Source organism: Mustela nivalis, assembly GCF_964662115.1.
Source record: "Mustela nivalis genome assembly, chromosome: 12".
NCBI lineage: Eukaryota > Metazoa > Chordata > Mammalia > Carnivora > Mustelidae > Mustela > Mustela nivalis.
Genome location: NC_139031.1, coordinates 22,469,881 through 22,489,658, shown reverse-complemented (window position 1 = coordinate 22,489,658; position 19,778 = coordinate 22,469,881). Strand labels below are relative to the sequence as shown.

Below are 19,778 nucleotides of genomic sequence, written 5' to 3'. Positions count from 1 at the left end.
ATAATAAATAGCAGAACCCCCCAGTTCTGGGTGGGTTCATAGCCATGCAGCTAAAAGCTACATTTCCCAGCTTCCCTTGCACCTGGGTGTGGCCATGTGACTGAATTCCGACCAATGGGATGTGAGCAAAAGTGATTATGCCCTTTCTAGGTCATGCCCTTAAAAGGAATGAGTGTGCCCTCCCCTTCTCACTGGCCAGCATGCAAACGTGATGGCAGGAGCTGGAGCAGCCACCTTGAAACCCAGAGACAGATAGTGACATATTGACAATGGCAGAGATACTCCACCAGCCCAGGACTGCCCGTCTATGGACTACTGTGTAAGAGCAAATCGAAATTCTATTTTAAGTCACTACATTTTGAGGTCTTTTGACTACCTAGAGTATAAGTAATTCATGTAAGCCTCATGTCATTACTTTTACCTAGGATCCTGAAGTTATTTGTACTTATTTGTGTTTTCTTATTTCAAATCATATGTTCTGTGTCTTCCTTTTATAAAAAATTAAACTGTCACTAATAGTCTAATTTTTCCCCTGAGAACCAGCTTATGGATTTATTTATTCTGGTGTGCTTAGTATTTTAAGATTATGTTGGCTTCCTTTATACTTGAATGGATGTCATTCCTGTATGTAAATGTAATTCCTGTTTGTGGAATTATTGGTTCACATCATTTCATTTTCTCATCCCATGTAAAGTTGCTGAAGTCTGGAACCAGTCTCATTTTATTCCCCTTGGTAGGAGCACCTGGGTGGCTCAGTGGGTTAAAGCCTCTGCCTTTGGCTCAGGTTGTGATCCCAGGGTCCTAGGATCAAGTCCCGCATTGGGCTCTCTGCTTCCCCCTCTATCTCTGCCTGCCTCTCTGCCTACTTGTGATCTCTGTCAAAGAAATAAATAAAATCTTTTTAAAAAATGTATTCCCCTTGGTAGATAGTCTGCTTCTTCTATCCAGATATTTGTAGTAAGATGCTTTTGTTGTGCTAAGATTTAGCATCTTCCCAAGAGCTATACTGGTCTCAGTGGTTTCTTTACTCAGTTTACCTAGAATAGAGTAAATCCATTTGTGTGCCAAATTGGGTCTTATGTTTCAGAAATGGCTTTTTCTTTTACATGTTTGAATACTTTTTCAATTCCATTTGTTCCCTCTTCATCAGGGACTCTAGCTGTATGTTTGGTCAACATAAATGTCTCCCACATCCATCATTTTCTTTCCAGTCTTTTCATCTCTTGCCCTTCTTTATTATACTTAGTGTGATAGTCTCTGACCTGCTGACCATGTCACTGACTCGGTTTGCTGTCATATCACCTCCATTTTTTTTTTTAAAGATTTTATTTATTTTATTTGAGAGACAGAGACTACAGGTAGGCAGAGAGGCAGGCAGAGAGAGAGAGAGGAGGAAGCAGGCTCTCTGCTGAGCAGAGAGCCCAATGCGGGACTCGATCCCAGGACCCTGAGATCATGACCTGAGCCGAAGGCAGCGGCTTAACCCACTGAGCCACCCAGGCACCCCTCACCTCCATTTTTTATGGAAATGTGACTGTCAGATACTGAGCAGTGAGATACTGAGTGTGACTGTCAGATACTGAGCAGGTTTTTCTTCTTTTTTTTTTTTCTCCTTACATGCTGTCCCCTTTTCATCTTATTTTGGTATCTCTAATTTTGTTTGTCTACTTGCTTGTTTCATGGGATCTATAAGGTCCCTTGATGGTACAGAGAGGATTCTTGTCAAGGACTTTATTCTATTTCCTGGTATCATTTTTCTTCTGAGATATATTCTTTTAACATATTTTCCTAGGATATTCTTTGGGAAAGAAGGGTAATATCTTACCTAGATCCTATGATAGCTCTTTGCTAAGAAATAGTGGCTATTTAAAAAACAAAACTTTCCTGGGGCGCCTGGGTGGCTCAGTGGGTTAAGCCGCTACCTTCAGCTCAGGTCATGATCCCACGGTCCTGGGATCGAGCCCCGCATCGGGCTCTCTGCTCAGCGGGGAGCCTGCTTCCTCCTCTCTCTCTCTGCCTGCCTCTTTGCCTGCTTGTCATCTCTGTCTGTCAAATAAATAAATAAAATCTTTAAAAAAAAAAAAAAACTTTCCTGAATACATCAGCCCTTTATTTTTTATTATTTATTATTTATTATTTTATCTATTTATTTTATTTATTTATGTGTCAGAGAGAGAGAGAGTGCTCAAGCAGGGAGAGCAGCAAGCAGAGGGAGAAGCAGGCTTCCCACTAAGCAAGGAGCCTGTCGTGAGACTTGATCCCAGGATCCCAGGATCATGACCTAAGCCGAAGGCAGACACTTAATGACTGAGCCACCCAGGTGTCCCTCCATCAACCCTTTAGATATAAATTCTATTTCATGGAAAAATAGTAGCTAGACAAGCAAACTAGACACCACAAGGAAGTAACCAGATAGATCCAGAAGATGAGATATTCTGTAGGACAATGATCTCAATTGCTTCCACTAGTAAGTGTCCTAAAAAAGGGACTGTACTAGATTAAAATAAACTTAAGGGGGATGTGTGCTCCTGGATTGAGTACTGATATGAATAAATCAGTTGTAAGAATAACTGGAGTTAATTGGAGAAATTTTAATATGGCCTAGAAATTAGATGAGATGAGATGAGATAAAAGTATACCAAAATACAAAGGTAAAAAAGTGTTGGTTAAATAATACAGATTCTAGAAAAATTAAAAACAATTTTTAGAACATAATCTCTCTCTCTCTCTCTCTCTGTCTCACAAACACACACACGTACACACGCACGCGCACATCCATGGTTGTTGCAGTGATGTTCTCTGGGAGGTAAGAATATGCTGTTTGTTTTTTAAACTTGTCTCTATTTTCTGATGTTCTACAAGCACATATACTGCTTATGTAATAGTTTTTTTTAAAAATAGTGACATAGATTTAAATGGGACAGATTTGCCATGAAGATAATAAAGCTTATACTTCAGGGCCCTTTGTTCACACTGAAACTTCCCAGGCCCCTAAGAGGGCTTCTGGCAATGTTTTATCATATTTTTGTGGTAATACCATATTTATTTTCCTTTTTATGTTTTGGAAATGTTTTACTGTAGTAAAATAGACATGAAATGTACCATTTCAAATGTCCAGTTCAGTGGCATGACGTCCATTCACACTGTCGGGGGCACATCACCACCCGCATCTCTGGAACTTTGTCATCTTCCTGAACTAAAACTCTGTACCCATTAAACAATAACTCCCTACTGCCTCAACTATCCAATATTTTTTTTAAGATTTTATTATTTATTTGACAGACAGAGATCACAAGTAGGCAGAGAGGCAGGCAGAGAGAGAGGAGGAAGCAGGCTCCCTGCTGAGTAGAGAACCCAATGTGGGGCTCGATCCCAGGACCCCAAGATCATGACCTGAGCCAAAGGCAGAGGCTTTAACCCACTGATCCACCCAGGCGCTCCCAGTATTTTTATTTTTAAGTGTCTCCAAAACTGTATAAGCTCTAAGCTCCACAGCACCCTGGTCTAGCCCCAACTGAATATGCAATCAGGTATCCTGGTCATTCCTGAGCAAGTTTGAAGTGATACTCAACACTACTAAGTGATTTTAGCCTCAAACCAAAGTACTATCAACACTGTCAAAGAGACAAGACCACTGAGGGGGGGGTGCAGAGTGGCAAGAGAAGCAGACTCCCCACTGACCAAGGAGACTGATACGGGACTCCATCCCAGGACCCTGGGATCGTGACCTGAGCCGAAGGCAGATGCTTAACCAACTGAGCCACTCAGTTGGTTGCCCTATATCAGCAATTTTTAAGCCTGACTTGGTATAACAGAAAACCCAAATTTATTTCTCTCATATATAAAGGAAGTCTGGAGGTACACAGTCCAGGAAGGACTAGTATGGCTATTTTATGATTATCAAGGAACTGGAGCTCTTTTATCTTTCTATGCTACCATCAGTGGAATGTCACATCATGGCCCAATGGGGCTGCTCAAGATCCAGCTGTCAAATCTCTATTCCAGCCAGAAGGAAAAAAATAATGAGTGAGAAAGTATGCCTTTTCCTCCTATGTCTCTTCACCACAGATGCAGGTTGCGCTTACATCTCTGTTGCCACAACATGGCCTTACCCCTAACTATAAGGGAGGCCAGGAAATGTAATCTTTATTCCAGAAAACTGTGCCCGACTAAAGATCAGACATTCCACCATTATTAAGGAAATTGAGAGAATGGATATTGAAAAAGGCAACTGAGCATCTATAAGATGGTTTTTAGAAAGATTTGGTGTGCTAGCTTTTGAGGCTTGAGGGGGGCAAGTAGGAATGGTAGACATCTTAAAGACATTTGATTATTGCTTTAGATTCTGTTTAGTGCCGAAAGCTCACTTCCTTGTAATTAGCTTTCTAGACTGGGCACTAAACCTCTTCCACATACCACAGAAATGGGCTAAACAGGCTTGCAGAGAAAACAGAAAAAGCCATCTCCCCCATTGAAGGGGACTTCTGGCTGTCTCAATGGCCAAATACATACAAACTACATACCTAGACCAATCAGCTAGACCATAGCAGGCAAGTTCAATTTATCTCAGCGTGTTAACTGCCATCACTTTTGGACTGTGTGTTGCTTCCAGAGAAATGTCAACCTCAGAACGGGGTCTCTTGACCCCATCCCTAGAGACCATTCCATAGAGGACATTTATCCCACATGATAAACAGAAGAAAACAAGGAACATGAACGCGGCAGTTGCTTTACCAACCAGGGAGTGGTTTCAGGTGCTGAAACGGGCAAACTAGAAGGCCACCAGGTGAGGGGCACATGGAACCAGGTCAGCAAAGCCTCTAGACCTTTCAGCCACCGCTCTGACTTGATAACGAAATGCAGAAGTAATTCTTCACGCTTGTACATCACATGCACTGGTTGTCCGATTACTTTTCTGAGTTGATCATATTTTATTTTGATTTGATAATACATAGCTTAGTAAGTTCCGGAATTTCGTCCAAATTAGAATATGATTTCTCCCCGAAGCGGACTTGAATAGCGGTCAGACTGCTTCCTTCTTTGCCCTTGACCTAGCCACTGCAGGGTTTGGAGCTCTTGCTTCCTCCGACTCCAGGCTGAGGAATGCTGTCACTCTCTGAGAGGGGGAATGTCTTGTTGATCTAGCGGAACTGCCCCAGCGCGGTTCCACTCTTCTCTGCTGGGCACCCTCACAGAGCCAGCCTCTGGGGAAGAAACTAATTACGTGGACTCCTCCTTCAGTGTGACCTCCTGAGGGAAACAGACCTGCAAAAGTAACCACCCAGGCAGAGCAGAGCGCGGAGCAGAGCCCTGCGATTCCTTCCAAAACGGGTAAGTGTCCTCCAGATAAACGCAGCCTCATCACAGCTGGGAATGGCGGGGTTTGAAATAGACAACAGCCCTTGAAACTGCTTGGGGGTAGGTTGCATTACGAGTAAGGGAGAGCTAAGGATTCCCATGCGGCTCAGTCAGTTAAGCGGCTGCCTTCCGTTCAGGTCATGATCCCAGAGTTCTGGGATCAAGTCTCTTATCGGCTTCCCTGTTTGGCGGAATCCTGCTTCTCCTTCTCCCCCTGCCCCTGCTTGTGTTCCCTCTCTCACTGTCTCTCTCTCTCTGTCAAATAAATAAATAAATAAAATCTTAAAAAAAAAAAAGAGTAAGGGAGGGTTGAAAGGCAGGAAAGAAAATACCCTCCCAGCAGCTTTCCTTCCTTGCTTCCTGCCTGGCTCCCTGAAGCGGACTTGAATAGCGGTCATCCCTTTCCCAGCAACCTCTGGGGGCACTATGTCCCCGGGTTCCGGACAGGGGCTGGGGACTATCAGGGCAGAAACAAGCCCTCTGGAGGAAAAGAGAAACCCCTCTGCATTTTCCTTTCCCACAGGCCTGCCCTGGTTTTTTCATGATGTCATCCATTCAGTATTGTGAGCTGATTGGCGGTCCCAGGCCTTGGCCAGCCACCCAGGGCCAGGAGGGAAGAGAGAGATACCAGGCCAAACTTGCAGCAGGCCCCTGAGCATGTGCGGAAATGTTGTCATCAGTTCCACAGAGAAAGACTTGGTGGAAATCAAAGAAGACAGTAAAAGTCACAAGATCTTTTCCAACATTCCCTTCCCTGAATGCCTGGGAAGAAGTCAGGGGCCTCTTGTCCGTGGATGGGGAGCCAAACCCTGGAGTGGGCCTAGGTGTGGAGGAGGGACTTCTCTGCCAGATGCTTCGTTCTCCAGAATTCAACCTGTTTCCTGACTCAGTGGTGTTTGAAAGCAACTTTGTCCAGGTACCCTTGGGTCGCTCACAATGGCATTCCTTGATTCTTCTCAACTTGTTCCCAAGATGTGGCCGGGAGAGTCTGTCCCGGGGCCTGGAGTGGAGTGAGCACTGAGGCAAGGCGAAGTCAGTGGGCCTGGAATGCAGCTGACCCTGACTTTGCTGAGCCCCCCACAGAGCTTCTTCCGCAGACACTTGTCATTGTGGGGACAGAGGTCAGGTGTTCTCTGCTCTGAGTAGAGGACTTGGTATCCGAACCCCTCAGTGTGCTTCCTTCTCCGGGCTGTCAGGCCCAAGAGGGGAACAAAGAGGAGGCAGTGAAGGGGGCTTCCCTGGGAGGCTTCGTAGCAGAAATGCTGACTGGTGAAAGAGCAGGAGCAGGGCCCCGAGAGGACCAGGGCTCAGGGTCTCTGCCTTCTCGTCAGGGAGCGTCATTGTGCAAATGATCTGCATGCCCTGAATCCTAGTTTCCTCTATTTATAAAAGGGATTGGACCAAGCTGGTTGTTACATGTGAAGCCAGGAAGCAAAGGCACAAGTACAACGAGCACTTGGGGCATTTTTTTTAAAGGATTCATTTATTGGGGCACCTGGGTGGCTCGGTTGTTAAACATCTGCCTTCGGCTCAGGTCATGATCCCAGGGTCCTGACATTGAGCCCCTCATCAGGCACCCTTCTCAGCAGGAAGCCTGCTTCTCCTTCTCCCACTCCCCCTGCTTGTGTTCCCTCTCTTGCTGTCTCTGTCAAATAAATATAATCTTTAAAAAAGAAAGAGAGAGAGAGAGAGAAAGAATAAAGATTTATTTATTTATTTGAGACAGAGAGAGCATGTGCGAGTGAGTGCACTGCATGGGGGGGGGGGGGATCTCAAGCAAACTCCCCACTGAGCACAGAGCCCACAACTAGGGGGTGGTATGGGCTCCATCCCAGAACCCCAAGATAGTGACCTCAGCCAAAATGAGGAGTCGGCCTCTTAACCAACCGCGCCACCCCGGGGCCTCTCTGTGCATTTTTATTTCCTTGCCTGTTCTTCCTTTCCCCTGGCCAAATGGAACCCAGAATAAACAGACCTTGGGAGCTGCAAGGGGAAGTGCAGGAAACAATAGGGTCCCTCAAAGAATGGGGTAAGGACACATTTTTCAAAGAAAATCTAGGAAGCAGTGTGTAAAGGAGTCACAGAAATGTGACACAGGACCAGGAACTCTTGGGTTATAGTTCTTGTGGGCAATTGTTAACAGGAGGTGGGGTAAATACTCCAGTTGTTGAAGCCATATAGGTTTAAACAGTGGTTCTCAATAAGTGTTGATTTCAGCGGCCACCACCAGGGGGCATTTGGCAACCTCTGGAGATACTACTGATTGTCCCAACTTGGGAGGCGTGGCAAGGGGTAGGATTGCTACTAGCCTTTAGTGCATAGAGACAGAGACGGGGTAACCATCCTGTCTTGCTCAGGAAAGCCCCCTCCCCTAAACAAAGAATTAGCCAGCTCCAAATGTGGATAGGACTGGGGTTGAGAGACCACCTCTCCTAGAATACACTGTTGCTTCTGCCCAATGCTCAGGCTGTGCCCCTCGGGCTGCTTTGCAGGTCAGAAAGGGCAGGAACTGGATAGACATCTACAAACCCTCCAACACCATGGCCCTTGGGGTAACCTCCTCCGTGCCCTGCCTGCCCCTTCCCAATATCCTCCTCATGGCTAGTGTCAAATGGCACCAGGGACAGAGCCAGACATGGAACAGACCATCTACGGCCCCAAACATCAAGCTGAAGAGGTAAGCAATAGAGATGCGAAGAGAGGATGAATGCGGTGAGGGGTGGACCCAAAGCAGAGGCTGCTTTGCGACTCAACTCAAAGTAGGGAGAGACGGAGAAGTCACTGGCAGTGACATTACTTTTTTAGACAACAGTAGCCCAAGACAGATCATGCACTGGAAGCATTAAGGCCAAGGTTGCGGGGGGATGGGGCGGAAAAGAGAAGTGTTATGTGGTCAGCAATGAGAAGCCAGTCAGCATGCCCACTTTCCTTCTTGCTGCTCTCACCCACTGAATCCATAGGAAGTCTTCCTGCCTTGGGCCAAGGGGCAAGGAAGCAGTGAGGTCCGGCAGATAGAGCACTAGATATGAGACATGGGTTCTAGTCTTCGGTAGCCAACGACTCGAATCATTTTTGAGTCTCAAGGCTATCTGCCTCATCCCAGTTTTCCTACTGGTAAAACGAGTGGAACTAAGTCTCCCTTAAAACTGTAACATACAGGGACCTCAGACTCCTCTGGGAAGAAACAGCCCTTTTTCATATAAGTAATCTGTAGGATATCTGAAGAATCTCTAGAGATTCCCAGAAATCCAGACAAACCCTTCATTTCTCCATGTCGGTTCCATGATAAACCTCGCCTCTATGTTCTGGGCCTACCTATAGAAAGCCCAGCCCAGTTCCTTCTCCCAGTTCCCAACCCCTTTGGGAAGAGTAGTGAAAGCACTGGGGTCAATGAATGGACAGGCTAGACAGCGCCACTCTGTGGCAGAGAAGGGCAGTTCCTTTAGGCTATCAAGAAAGAAACTGGAAACCCGTTACCCAGCCACCTTACCCCAGGGCTATCTCTCTCAAGCAGGATCCCAGGGAACACCAGCCTGAGAATCATGGCAGATTTCAGGGCGACACCCCAGATCCACCGAATCTGAGTTGCAGGGGATTTCTTCAGGTGTCTGCGTTTTAAACAAGCTCCCCAGGTGAATCTGGTCTCGGCAAATTTGAGCACCACGGAGCTGAGCATTCTCTCTCCTACCCCCGAAAGCCTCAGTCCTGTAGGGGACACTCCTCATATTAACGAAGACGTGGTTGGATCAGAAGCCACAGAGCTGCCACGGTGTGTCTTCTCTTGTGGCTTCAGGATCCTCCCACTGAAGTTCGTGGAGTTCCAGGTCTGTGACCGGCTTCAACGCATCTTGCGATTGAGGACAGTCACCGAGAAGATCTACTACCTGAGGCTCCACCAGGACCATCCTGAGACTGTCTTCCACTTCTGGATCCGGCTGGTACAAATTCTGCATACGGGGCTGTCCATCACCACCAAGGACCCAAGGATCCTTTTCACGCACTGTCTGGTACCCAGGATCAACTGCAGCCCCTCGGGAGACTCTCACGTAAGTGGGCACCATTGCCCCCTCCAGCAAAGGCCAGAGCCAAACTGTGGAGTTTAGGTATGCTGGTAGGTGAGCTCATAGGTGAGCACACCGTGAAGGCGATCCCTGCCTTAGACCTTTGCTAATCAGCTTTATTGGGGGCATAATTTACGGCCATAAAACCCAGCCCTTTCAAATGTACCGCACAGCGTTCTCAGTAACAGTACATAGTTGGGCAACCATCGCCCTACAAATTCCCTTGTGCCCATGTACAGTCCTTCAAATATCCCTATTTTCTGCCCTACGCAGCCACTGCCCTAGGCAGTCTCTATAATTTCTTATTTCTTAGAAATTTTGTATAAATGAAATCCTACGATACTAGCCTTTTGTGCCTGGTTTCCTTCCCTCAGCATGGTGTTTTTCAGGCTCATCTACATTGTAGCATGAGGCCACTTCTGCACAGTCACAGACTATCCGTTTTCCTTCTCATTGCAGAGTAGCATTCTGGTGTATGGGTATATCACGTGTTGTTTGTCCATTCACCAGTTGGCCATTTGGATTTTTTCCAGTTTTTGATTATTATGAATAATTCTGATGGGAACATTTGTGTACAAGTTTTTGCATAGATGTATGTTTCATTTGTCTTGGGTAGATTCTAAGGAATGTAATGACTGGGTCATTATTTTTTTTAATTTTTTAAAGGTTTTATATATTTATTGGACACAGAGAGAGACAGCACAAGCAGGGGGAGCAGCAGAGGGACAAGAAGAAGCAGGCTCCCCACTAAGCAGGGAACCCAATGCAGGGCTCCATCCCAGGACCCCAAGATCATGACCCAAGCCAAAGGCAGTTGCTTAGCAACTGGGCCACCCAGGCGCCCCGAGAAAGTAATTTTTTAAACATCTATTGAATTCCTACAACAGATATTTGATCCCCCTACATTTATATATAAGACTAAGTAGCAGAAGCTTTATTAAAATTTTTAAGAATGGGCTGTTCAGGAACATATGAAGGTATATGTTCATAAGAATAGATGATCTAGGGGTGCCTGGGTGGCTCAGTGGGTTAAGCCGCTGCCTTCAGCTCAGGTCATGATTTCAGGGTCCTGGGATCAAGCCCCACATCAGGCTCTCTGCTCAACAGGGAGTCTGCCTCCCCCATCTCTCTGCCTGCCTCTCTGCCTACTTGTGATTTCTGTCTGTCAAATAAATAAATAAAAATTTTAAAAAAGACGAATAGATGATCTACTAAATTACGTCTAAAGTTTTCAATGACAGTATTATCCTTAAGGCACCAAAGGCTATTTATAACAATTCAGGGGACAGAAACAAACAGAGATGGCCTCAGAACGGCCCCTCTGAGCAGCTAACCCAGCAGCCCAGAGGCAGAGCCCCAGTTCCAGCATCTTCGTGTCTGGACCATGATTAGGAAAATGCAGAGACCCTAAGCCCTTAACTACCTGGCTTTGTTTTTTTCCTCCATCTAGTCAGTACAGAAGAAACCCCAAGTCTCCCAGCCCAGCGAGAGCCTCATGCAGCTGATGGCCAAGGGTGAGAGTGAGGCGCTCTCTCAGATTTTTGCTGACTTGCACCAGCACGATGAGTTCAGGTATGTGCCTTAAATCGGCCAGCCTCCCGTCCCTGCCACAGCCCAAATGGCCTGGGCCCTAAGATCCAGAAACCAAGCAAAGGGAGGAGCGTGAAATGCTGCCACTCAGGATCCAGGTTTTATCCTTGACTCAGAATAACCTTTACCCAGTTCTCTTTGCCTTAGTCTCCTCCACACAGCCTGCACGGTGGGCCTGACTCCAGAGGAATGTTGTACAAAATAAAAAGTAACTCTTCGATAAGAAGAGTAAGTTAGTAGCATAGGTGGGAAAGGAAAACCTAATTTCTTTTTTTTTTTTTTTAAGATTTTATTTATTTATTTGACAGAGAGAGAGATCACAAATAGGCAGAGAGACAGACAGACAGAGAGATGAGGAGAAGCAGGCTCCCTCCTGAGCAGAGAGCCCAATGTGGGACTCGATCCCAGGCCCCTGGGATCATGACCTGAGCCGAAGGCAGAGGCTTAACCCACTGTGCCACCCAGGCGCCCCAGAAAACCTAATTTCTAACCCTGTTCCTAGTCCTTAGGGAGAAAAAGTGAAAACATTGTCTACTCATTGAGTTCGTTTACCTCTTCCCCTGGCTAGCTAAGCCTCTGCTTAGCCTTCGGGAAGCTCCTGTGGTTGCTTTCTAAATGGATAATCTGTTCTGGAAAACTCCATTGTACCGGCCCATGTTCTCTGTGCCTGAGGAAATGTCCCTGTATGTGCAGGTGCCTTAGGGCTAACAGGATTTGAGAGCACTTAGACCACAGGGCACTGCGACCAGAGGGCAAAGATGATTGGGAATCAGGGTCCCCGCAATCTTGATTTGTGGTTTAAAAGAAAAGGGCGGACAGAAGTAAGTTAGGAAATGTCACGAAGAGAAAAACCAGGAAGGAAGGAGAGAGAGAGAGAGAAGAAAGAAGGAATGAAAGAAAGGGAGGGAAGAAGGGGAGAGGAGAGGAGAGGAGAGGAGAGGAGAGGAGAGGAGAGGAGAGGAGAGGAGAGGAGAGGAAAGAAAGGCCTTTTTCTCAGTGTCGGGAGTTGGAGGGGACAATCTCTTACAGTGGTTCAGAGCTCACCCAGCCCTGGGCCCCAGGCACTGCTCTGACTGTGAGCCCTTGGGCCCATTGCTTCACTTTTATGGTCCCAAGGGTTCAGATCTGCAGAATGGAAATAAATGATAGTAGTGCCAACCTCACCCAGATAGCGTAAGGTGACATGAGCTCATACACATCAGTCCTTGGCATGCTCCTCAGCAGATTCAGAGGTGGACGGAGGAAATCCTCAATCAATATTAACTTGTATTATTAACTCAAACATGGGCTGGAAGTAGAAAAGTATTCGCGCAAGAGAATGATGTGTCAGTTGCCCACTGCCTAAGAATTTATACCGGAAGTTGTCACTCTATGTATGTATCAAAGGCTTAACTACAGAGATCTGTAGTTAAGAAATTTCTGGGTGAGAGGTCACATTGCTGAGCTCGAGACCCCTGGACTCTAGTAGAGCAAGATATATTGAAGCAACTTACTGACCCTCTCAAAATCTGAAATCATGGATTTTTCTTTTGTCATTACCATTTGCTTCTATTTATACTCCTGGCCACCATTCAGGCACCTGGCCACACCCAGCTACAAGGGAGCTGGGAAATGCACTCACCAGCGTGTGTGTAGCCACGGGCCCAACGCAAAGTCAGAGGTTCTGCCGCACACAGAAGGAAGGAAGAAGGGGGTCTAGGGGCCTGTTGTCAATCTCTGGCACAGGCAACTTCTAATGTTTCTGGAAGGTCAGAGGGGACTTAAGGCCAGAAGGAGAAATAGGCTCTACCCAGAGGAAGGGTGGAGAAAGCTACAGAGGTTTAGGGAACAAATGAGGCTTCATCCTGAGGAAGAGATTGGTGAGTTTAGAAAAAAAGGAGGGTGGGCCAGCGCAGAAATGGCGGGGGTGGGAGGATGGAAGAGGTTGGGCAGAGCTGAGCCAGGGCCTGGGAAGCCCTGTGAATGAATGAAGGCTTTAGCCGAGTGGGAGCCTTAGCCTCATTTTAAACTGGGAAGTGACGTGATCCAAGGTGACGCTGGCTGTCCAGGTGACAGTTGATTTGAAGGGAGGGAGCCGAGGTGTGAAGAGGCCAGCCAGTAAACTGAGGCAACCTCATCTGGGCTGTCATGTCTGGAATGGATCAGAAGGCTGTGAGAAACAGGGAGAAATGAATTTTTGCTTCACTGTCCTCTCAGGAATTGCTTTGGACGGACATTTGGTCTCTTCTCTTTAAGTTCCCAGAATGAAGCCCCCAGTGATGGTTTCTCTCTCCTCATCCAGGCAGGTTCTAGTCTGGTCACAATTCTATCAGTTTTTGCACATTGGCAACAACAAGCAACTTACGGCAAATAAAATGAAAGGCTGAGACAAAGGACCAAACAGATGGAGTCGCACCCACTTTTCCTCAGCAAAAGCAGCACCAAGGGCTCTGCTCCCACCCCACCCCCCTCTCCCCTCCCCCTTCCCTAGTTTTTCTTCTGGTACTTTGTTACCAGGGTAGCCCAGCGGGCCTTTTTCATATTTATATCTGCCTCTAAAGCTTTTGCATCAAGAAAAATATGACTAGAAACAAGATTTGAAATGAGAATTTCATGCTCTGTTCTTTTCCTTTTGGCCTTCGTTTCCTTGATCCTGAAATGGCTGGAGTTCCAGGAGCAGCAAAAAGACACAGACCAAAAAGGACAGCTCAGGTAACGGAGGGAACAGGGCACCCACGTCTCGGAGAACTTTCTGCCCCACAGATGTAGGAAGAAGGTCCCCTCCAGCTCCCCATCCCAGCGTCCTCAGATCTCTGTTGTCCTTCCATACCTGAGTCTGACTTCCTCCAGGCTCTTTGGCCCCCGTGCTCAACTTGGTAGCAAGTCTTGGCGATTTCTCTCTTTGAAATGTTTCTGATATGCTTTCCTTCAGCTCTACTCCCACAGATTCTACCCTAATCCGCCTTATCACCACATGCCTGGCCCGTCCAGTAATCTTCTGCTAGTTCATTCATTCATTTACTCATTCCAAAACATGCAGGGAGCCCTTGGCAAGTGCCCAACACTGTGAAGTCCCAATGGAGGAGGACATAGTATCCCCTCAAAAAGGTTTATAATTTGGTGGTCAGATGGGTAGATCCTGAAATCACAAAACCTCTCTTTCTAGGAAACATTCAGAACTCATACCTGGGGTATCTCGGGAGCACAAAGACAGGGGTCCCTCACTCTCCGCAGGAGACTACTGGGGAGGGCCTATGAGCTGAGTCGTAGAGGAGGGCTACAGGCAGGGCCCGCGGAAGAAGAGGAGGCAGAGCCTTCTGAGAGTCAGAGTCTGTGTGAAAGTGCATGACACATTCTGGAAAGAGCAGCCGGTTCCCTAGATATTGCCAGGTTCTAGTTTACCCCAAATCAACGCCTTTTGGCATGCATGACCCTGTGCAAATGTCCCGCCCTTCCCCATCTCACCTGATCCCTTTCTCCCCCTCAAATAGAAGCCCTGTGCCCCATCTTTTTCTCCAGCCCAAATCTACTCTAGGTAAGCCTTAGCTATCCTTCCCCGTGTGTTACTCATCCCGTCTGCTCCCTTCCCGCTGATGCTCCACCCGCAATCCTACCTATCTTTCCAGACGAATCCTTCCTTGGTCATAACCTCTCTCCCATTATTCCCTACTTGTTTCATAGGCTTAAGCCTCATTTCTTCAACCAATATTCATTCTTCTCATGCCTCTGAGTTATCTGCAGTGGCAAGCCCAGGATTAGGAACGCAAAGGGAGCTCGAGAAATATCCACGCGCCACACCACTAATAAATTATTCCTCCCAACTGGTTCGGGAGGTGGCCAGAATATCGTGTTATATTTAGGGAATTTAGAGGAATGCGTAGATCTCAGAGAAGCTCTGCCGACTCTCGTCCAGTCCAGGGATTGCAACTCAAATGTCTGCAGGTGCTACGAATGGGTAGGGAGTCTAGGTGTCCTGTAAGAAATGGCTGACTTTTCTCTCCACCCCATTGTGAGTTACACCCCAGCTGGACTGACCCTTGGTTTCAGCAAGGAGACAGAGGAGGTGATGGGGAGGGTAGCATCAAGAAAATGAAGGTTTCCATGAAGCCTTCAGTATTCACCATGGTGGAACACAAGCCTGGTATTGCCAGATATTCTGATTTCTCAACAAAAGCCAAAAATCTGGATTCTTATGTAACACAGCCCCTCCCCCATAAAAACTAAAACACAGTCCAGGCTGATACTTAGTGGGCAAACACAACCTATCTGGGGAGCGAATTCAGCCTGGAGGCTGCCGGGTCATCCAGTCCCTGCTCTAAATGGCAGGTAAAGCTGACCCGGGTCCATAATCCCCAAAGCCTGAGAATGCATTCTCATGTCATGTGAGCAATGATACAATGATGATGCATTAGTGTTTTCACACAAAGATTCCATCACACACACACACACACTCAAAACATACTCTATGAGATTATGGTTGAAGAAGACAGAATAAGTCACACTTATTTCTAGGACTCGAGAGAACAGCTGGAATTTCAGAATCATGAGGTATGTGTTTTCACGGGAACTATGACGCCCATGCTGTCCTAAGGCTGATTTCAGTGAATCATCCTAGGATGTCCCCAGGACCCTTTACTTTCCTCGGAACTGAAGGAACCCTTTTTCAACTCTTTGGTCCAGATAATATACCCTTTGAGTTTGGAAGGACAATTATACCCCAACCTCTCGGAACTTCTGGATGAAAAGAAAAACCAATGTCCCAAGGCTTACCTGTGTGGCTAAACCTTTCAACTCCCCCATCAGTGGGTAGTGTGGCCCTACTGCAGTGCTTCCCAAACTATAGTGTGCAAGCAGCCCCCTGGAGATCTTGTTAAAATGCAGATTTTAAGTCAGTATTGTGCATTTCTAACACGCTTCCGGTTATGCCAAAGCTGTTGGGCTGCAAGCCACCTTTACGGTACCTGAAGCCAAGTGGACTGAGGACAGGCTCAGGCTGAAGGGCATCTGGGTTCAAGGCCATTGCCAGTTCAGCTAGCTGAATCTCCTCGGGAAATTCACTCAGTATGCTCTCCAAGCCACATGTGGTTCCCTCTTTTTTCTGGCACTGCCTGGTTCAAACCATAGCATAGTTAAAACATGGGCTCTAACTGCCTGGCTTTGAATTCTGGCTCTGACTCCTCATTATATGACCCTGGGTAAGTGACTTAAAACTGCGCTGGGCCTCAGAGTCCTAGTAAGATGGGGACCACAGCAGCGCTGATCTCTCCAGCTCCTTGTGAGAATTAAAAGAGCTTTAAGGCACATGATGGTTGGGGACCACGCCTGGCTCGTAAGAAGCACCCCACCAGTGTTGGGCCATGACTGCAAGACTGCTCTGTGAATTAAAGATACAAACAAATGCATTCCCTTTATGACCTAGAGAGAGAGACTCACAGAGAGGATGGCATCCCTTGCATCCGTGACCTCAGCTGGAGAAATTCGCTCACTTATGGAGAGTGGGAAAGAGAGAACCCCTCTGGGCCGCAGCCCCTTTCACTCCTCAGCACCCTGGCAGCCTCCACGGGGCTACAGCTGGCTCCGCTCATATAGGTACTGTGTTGGAAATAATCTGACCGTCTTCATGGGATAGCCCTGGAGTCCCATTTCAGGCCTGGGTTCAGGTCCTAGGGGCCTGGGGGTGATTCCAGGAGGTGGTGGGTGGGAGTGGGGGTTGCCAGCCAAAGCCACCTCAGTTCTGTTTGTTCCTTCCCGGTTCTTCTCTACCTCCAACTGGGTTGAGTGAAATCCTAAATGTGGCAACTCCAGAGCCCCGCTAGAGGCCCCTGGGAGTTCTTACCAGTGGCTCTGAAGGGACAGAGACCAGGACAACACTGTTGTGGCTAGACCTGCTTTCTCCCTGCTGTGTGGGAGGGGCTGTGTCCTCCTGTCCTCCTCCGCAGCACAGTCCCTCCCTCTGGCTTCTTTGAGGGAGTGAGAAGCTGGCTCTTCCTTTTCCTTTCCAGAGCTCTTGGGGAGCCCCAACCTTCTGTCACAGAACGAACAAGAAGGAACTAGGCCAGAAAGCGTGGGCTAGGGGGTGATACTTCTCTGGAGCCCAGCCTTATTTTCCCATGTGCCAAATGTTCATCCCCATCCATTTATTCATTTGGCCAATATTCATTAAGTACTTTCTATGTGCCTCTGTCTGACCAGAGGGAGATCTCTAAAGAAGGGAGGAGTGGCTTGTGTTTTCTCCAGTCAAATAATATCAATATAACACTTACCCTTATGAGATGCCTGTTATTAAGAGTTGACAATTAAAAAACTACCTTAAGTATCTTTGTGTCCACAGACAAGTTTTTTAGGCAAGCTGTATCTCATTGGACATTTTTCTCCCCTACGCTAACAGGAAATTCTATCTGAACCCCTTTTGCGCACTGGGGAGAATCTATGCGGCCCTCGCCAACACCACTCACATTCGGCTTTCTGAGGGACTCTGTCTGCTGTAGGGAAGGAGAAAGCTACAACTAAGGAAAAATAAGAGTCTCCTCATGCTGACAGCATAGCCTTTCCTTGGAGAACCATTTGGGAGCATGGCTCCGGGTAAGGGCATCATTCCAACATCATTCCTCTACGCACCTCTGGTTCACACCACCACCGTCCTACCTCACCTCCGTTATCACCGCCAGGACAGACACAGGAAGCTGTGATGGAGATGAAGAGAAGAAAGGAAAGGGAAGCAGGACTGACGGAGAGGGGAAGAGAACAAAATGGCGGTGGTGAGGAGGTGGAGGAAGGAAGTCAGAGGAGAGGGGAGATCTCACAGAAAGGCGGTAACAGAAATAAACAGAAGGGACCCGAATGAGAAGCCAAAGAGGAAAAGAGAAGAAATACACCACTGAGAGATGCCTCACGAAGCTTCTATTTATCTAATTTAAAACTTGAAAGTAAGGCCATATACCCAAACAAATGTGTTTTCTTCTCTGTGCCAATTATTCTGGATAACTATGAGGGACTAAAAACAATTCCAGCCAAGGGCCTCTCCTGAAGTTTCCTTTTTTTTTCCTTTTTTATTTTATTTTATTTTATTTTATTTTTGTTGTTGTTAGTCCCTCTTTTGATTCAAGCTTTACATCTTCTTCCTAAGCACATTCCCTAACTTGGATTTGCTAGCCTGGCCCTGGTGTTTCACAACGCAGAGTACTAACCACTATACGACCACGGCTGGCCCTGGTGTTTCAAATGAAGGTTTGGGATTGAGACTGCAGAAAGTTTCCTCAGGAGGCAGTATTAAGACAAGGTGTGTGAGGTAGGGGGACTTTCTCTTTTGTGGTCCATCATTCTAAGCTGGCTGTGGTCTCAGTCCTACAGACACTAGCTCAATTTCTTTTACATCTGATACCCCCTTTAAATGCTGACATACCTTGTTAGTGCTTATGAAACCAGTGATTCCACAGAGAGGAGGTCCTACCTCAAAACATAAGTAAGTCAGAGGCTCCAGGATTAGAGTAAAGGTAAAATCAGAGGTTCACAAATTACAGATCAAGGGAGTCACCAAAGAGTGTCTGTCTCATGGCTCACAGACTGGCCATTTTATTCAAAATACACAATATTTCAGGGGCACCTGGGTGGCTCAGTGGGTTAAAGCCTCTGCCTTCGGCTCAGTTCACAGTACCAGGGTCCTGGGATTGAACCCCGAATCGGGATCGAGCCCCACATCCGGACTGAGCCCCGCATCAGGCTCTCTGCTCGGCAGGGAGCCTGCTTCCTCCTCTGTCTCTCTGCCTGCTTCTGATCTCTGTCTGCCAAATAAATAAAATCTTTTTTAAAAATTTAATTTAAAAAATAAAATACACTATATTTCACATTCAGTAAAAAATAGACCATGAATATTTCAACCAACTTTCCAATTTTTCAGATGTCTTGCTCTGATTTAAGATAGGCTACGAGGGTCTTTTCCAACACTGGAGTAATTTAAAGGGTTGGAAGGCTAAAAGGTAAGGTCCTGGATCACCATCACTCTTTCCAGAGACGGATTTTGTCCTAATTGTTGGTGATTTCAGTATCCACCTAGATGAACCCTCCCATGCCCTGGTCGAGGTTTCTTGAGCTGCTGTACCCCAGTAATCCTGCCCACTACCCTCATCAGCCATTGACTCTTGTGATTTTATCCTAGAGTTTGTCATTAATCACTGCACCCCACTCCATGAATCCCTCTCTCCAGCTCCACTACCTCCTGTCTTTCCCTGAGTCCAGTAATCCTTCCACCCACTAATCCCACAATCTATTGCTCCTTCTGGGTTTTCACTGTCCCTCTCTCTCCTCATGTCATTTCCTTCCCCTTCAGCCTAGATTCCATGATCAGTCATTATTCTCACCATTCCCTTCCATGCACCCTCAACACCTTTGTGTCTCTTCCACGTGATTCTATTTACTTGGCCAAGTCCAACTCTCCACCAACTCCATGCCTGCATCATGCTGCTAAACTTGGCTGGAAAAAAACCACGTGATATACTAACCTGTATTACCTCAAAGTCATCTCAGTTTTCGGGAGAGTCCTCAATGTTGCTTGGAGATTGCACTATGCTCCCTCATCTGTTCTCTCTCCTGAATGGCTACCTCACACCTTCTCCTCCCTCAGACCCCCAGTGCCTCCCAGTGCTTCCTTTTTCACTGAGAACATCACAGCAATGGAAAGGGAACTCCAAGCTCTCTCCACCATGACCACCACTTACCTGAAACCAGACCCGTAGATCCAGTTTCTCTCCTTATTACTGTGGAAGAACCGTGTCAGTTCTAAGCAAAGTCTAA

At 46.9% G+C, this 19,778-nt stretch overlaps 1 protein-coding gene across 4 annotated transcripts; it reads left to right on the top strand.

Annotated features, from left to right (window-relative positions):
• The first annotated feature begins 216 nt into the window (after nt 1-216).
• On the top strand, nt 217-18,013 carry GARIN1B (golgi associated RAB2 interactor 1B). Of its 4 annotated transcripts, none has more exons than XM_082692443.1 (9): nt 219-319; nt 5,056-5,331; nt 5,882-6,274; nt 7,851-8,035; nt 9,152-9,404; nt 10,870-10,991; nt 13,657-13,700; nt 16,408-16,577; nt 17,377-18,013. In XM_082692443.1, the coding sequence occupies exons 3-8, from the start codon at nt 6,026-6,028 to the stop codon at nt 16,575-16,577; spliced, it is 1,023 nt and encodes a 340-aa protein (XP_082548569.1). In that variant the 5' UTR covers nt 219-319; nt 5,056-5,331; nt 5,882-6,025; the 3' UTR covers nt 17,377-18,013. The 4 variants fall into 4 exon arrangements, with proteins under 4 accessions (XP_082548567.1, XP_082548568.1, XP_082548569.1 ...); XM_082692444.1 differs by having other exon boundaries at nt 220-319; nt 13,663-13,700; nt 17,377-18,012; XM_082692441.1 differs by lacking the exons at nt 16,408-16,577; nt 17,377-18,013 and adding an exon at nt 14,670-15,240 and having other exon boundaries at nt 217-319.
• Nucleotides 18,014-19,778: the final 1,765 nt, after the last annotated feature.

Excerpts from the sequence above, each read along its gene's own strand:
- GARIN1B (XM_082692441.1), top strand. The coding sequence starts at position 6,026 with ATGTTGTCATCAGTTCCACAGAGAAAGACTTGGTGGAAATCAAAGAAG. Across the intron at positions 6,275-7,850 it reads TTGAAAGCAACTTTGTCCAG|GTCAGAAAGGGCAGGAACTG; the intron begins GTACCCTTGGGT and ends GCTGCTTTGCAG. Across the intron at positions 9,405-10,869 it reads GCCCCTCGGGAGACTCTCAC|TCAGTACAGAAGAAACCCCA; the intron begins GTAAGTGGGCAC and ends TCCTCCATCTAG.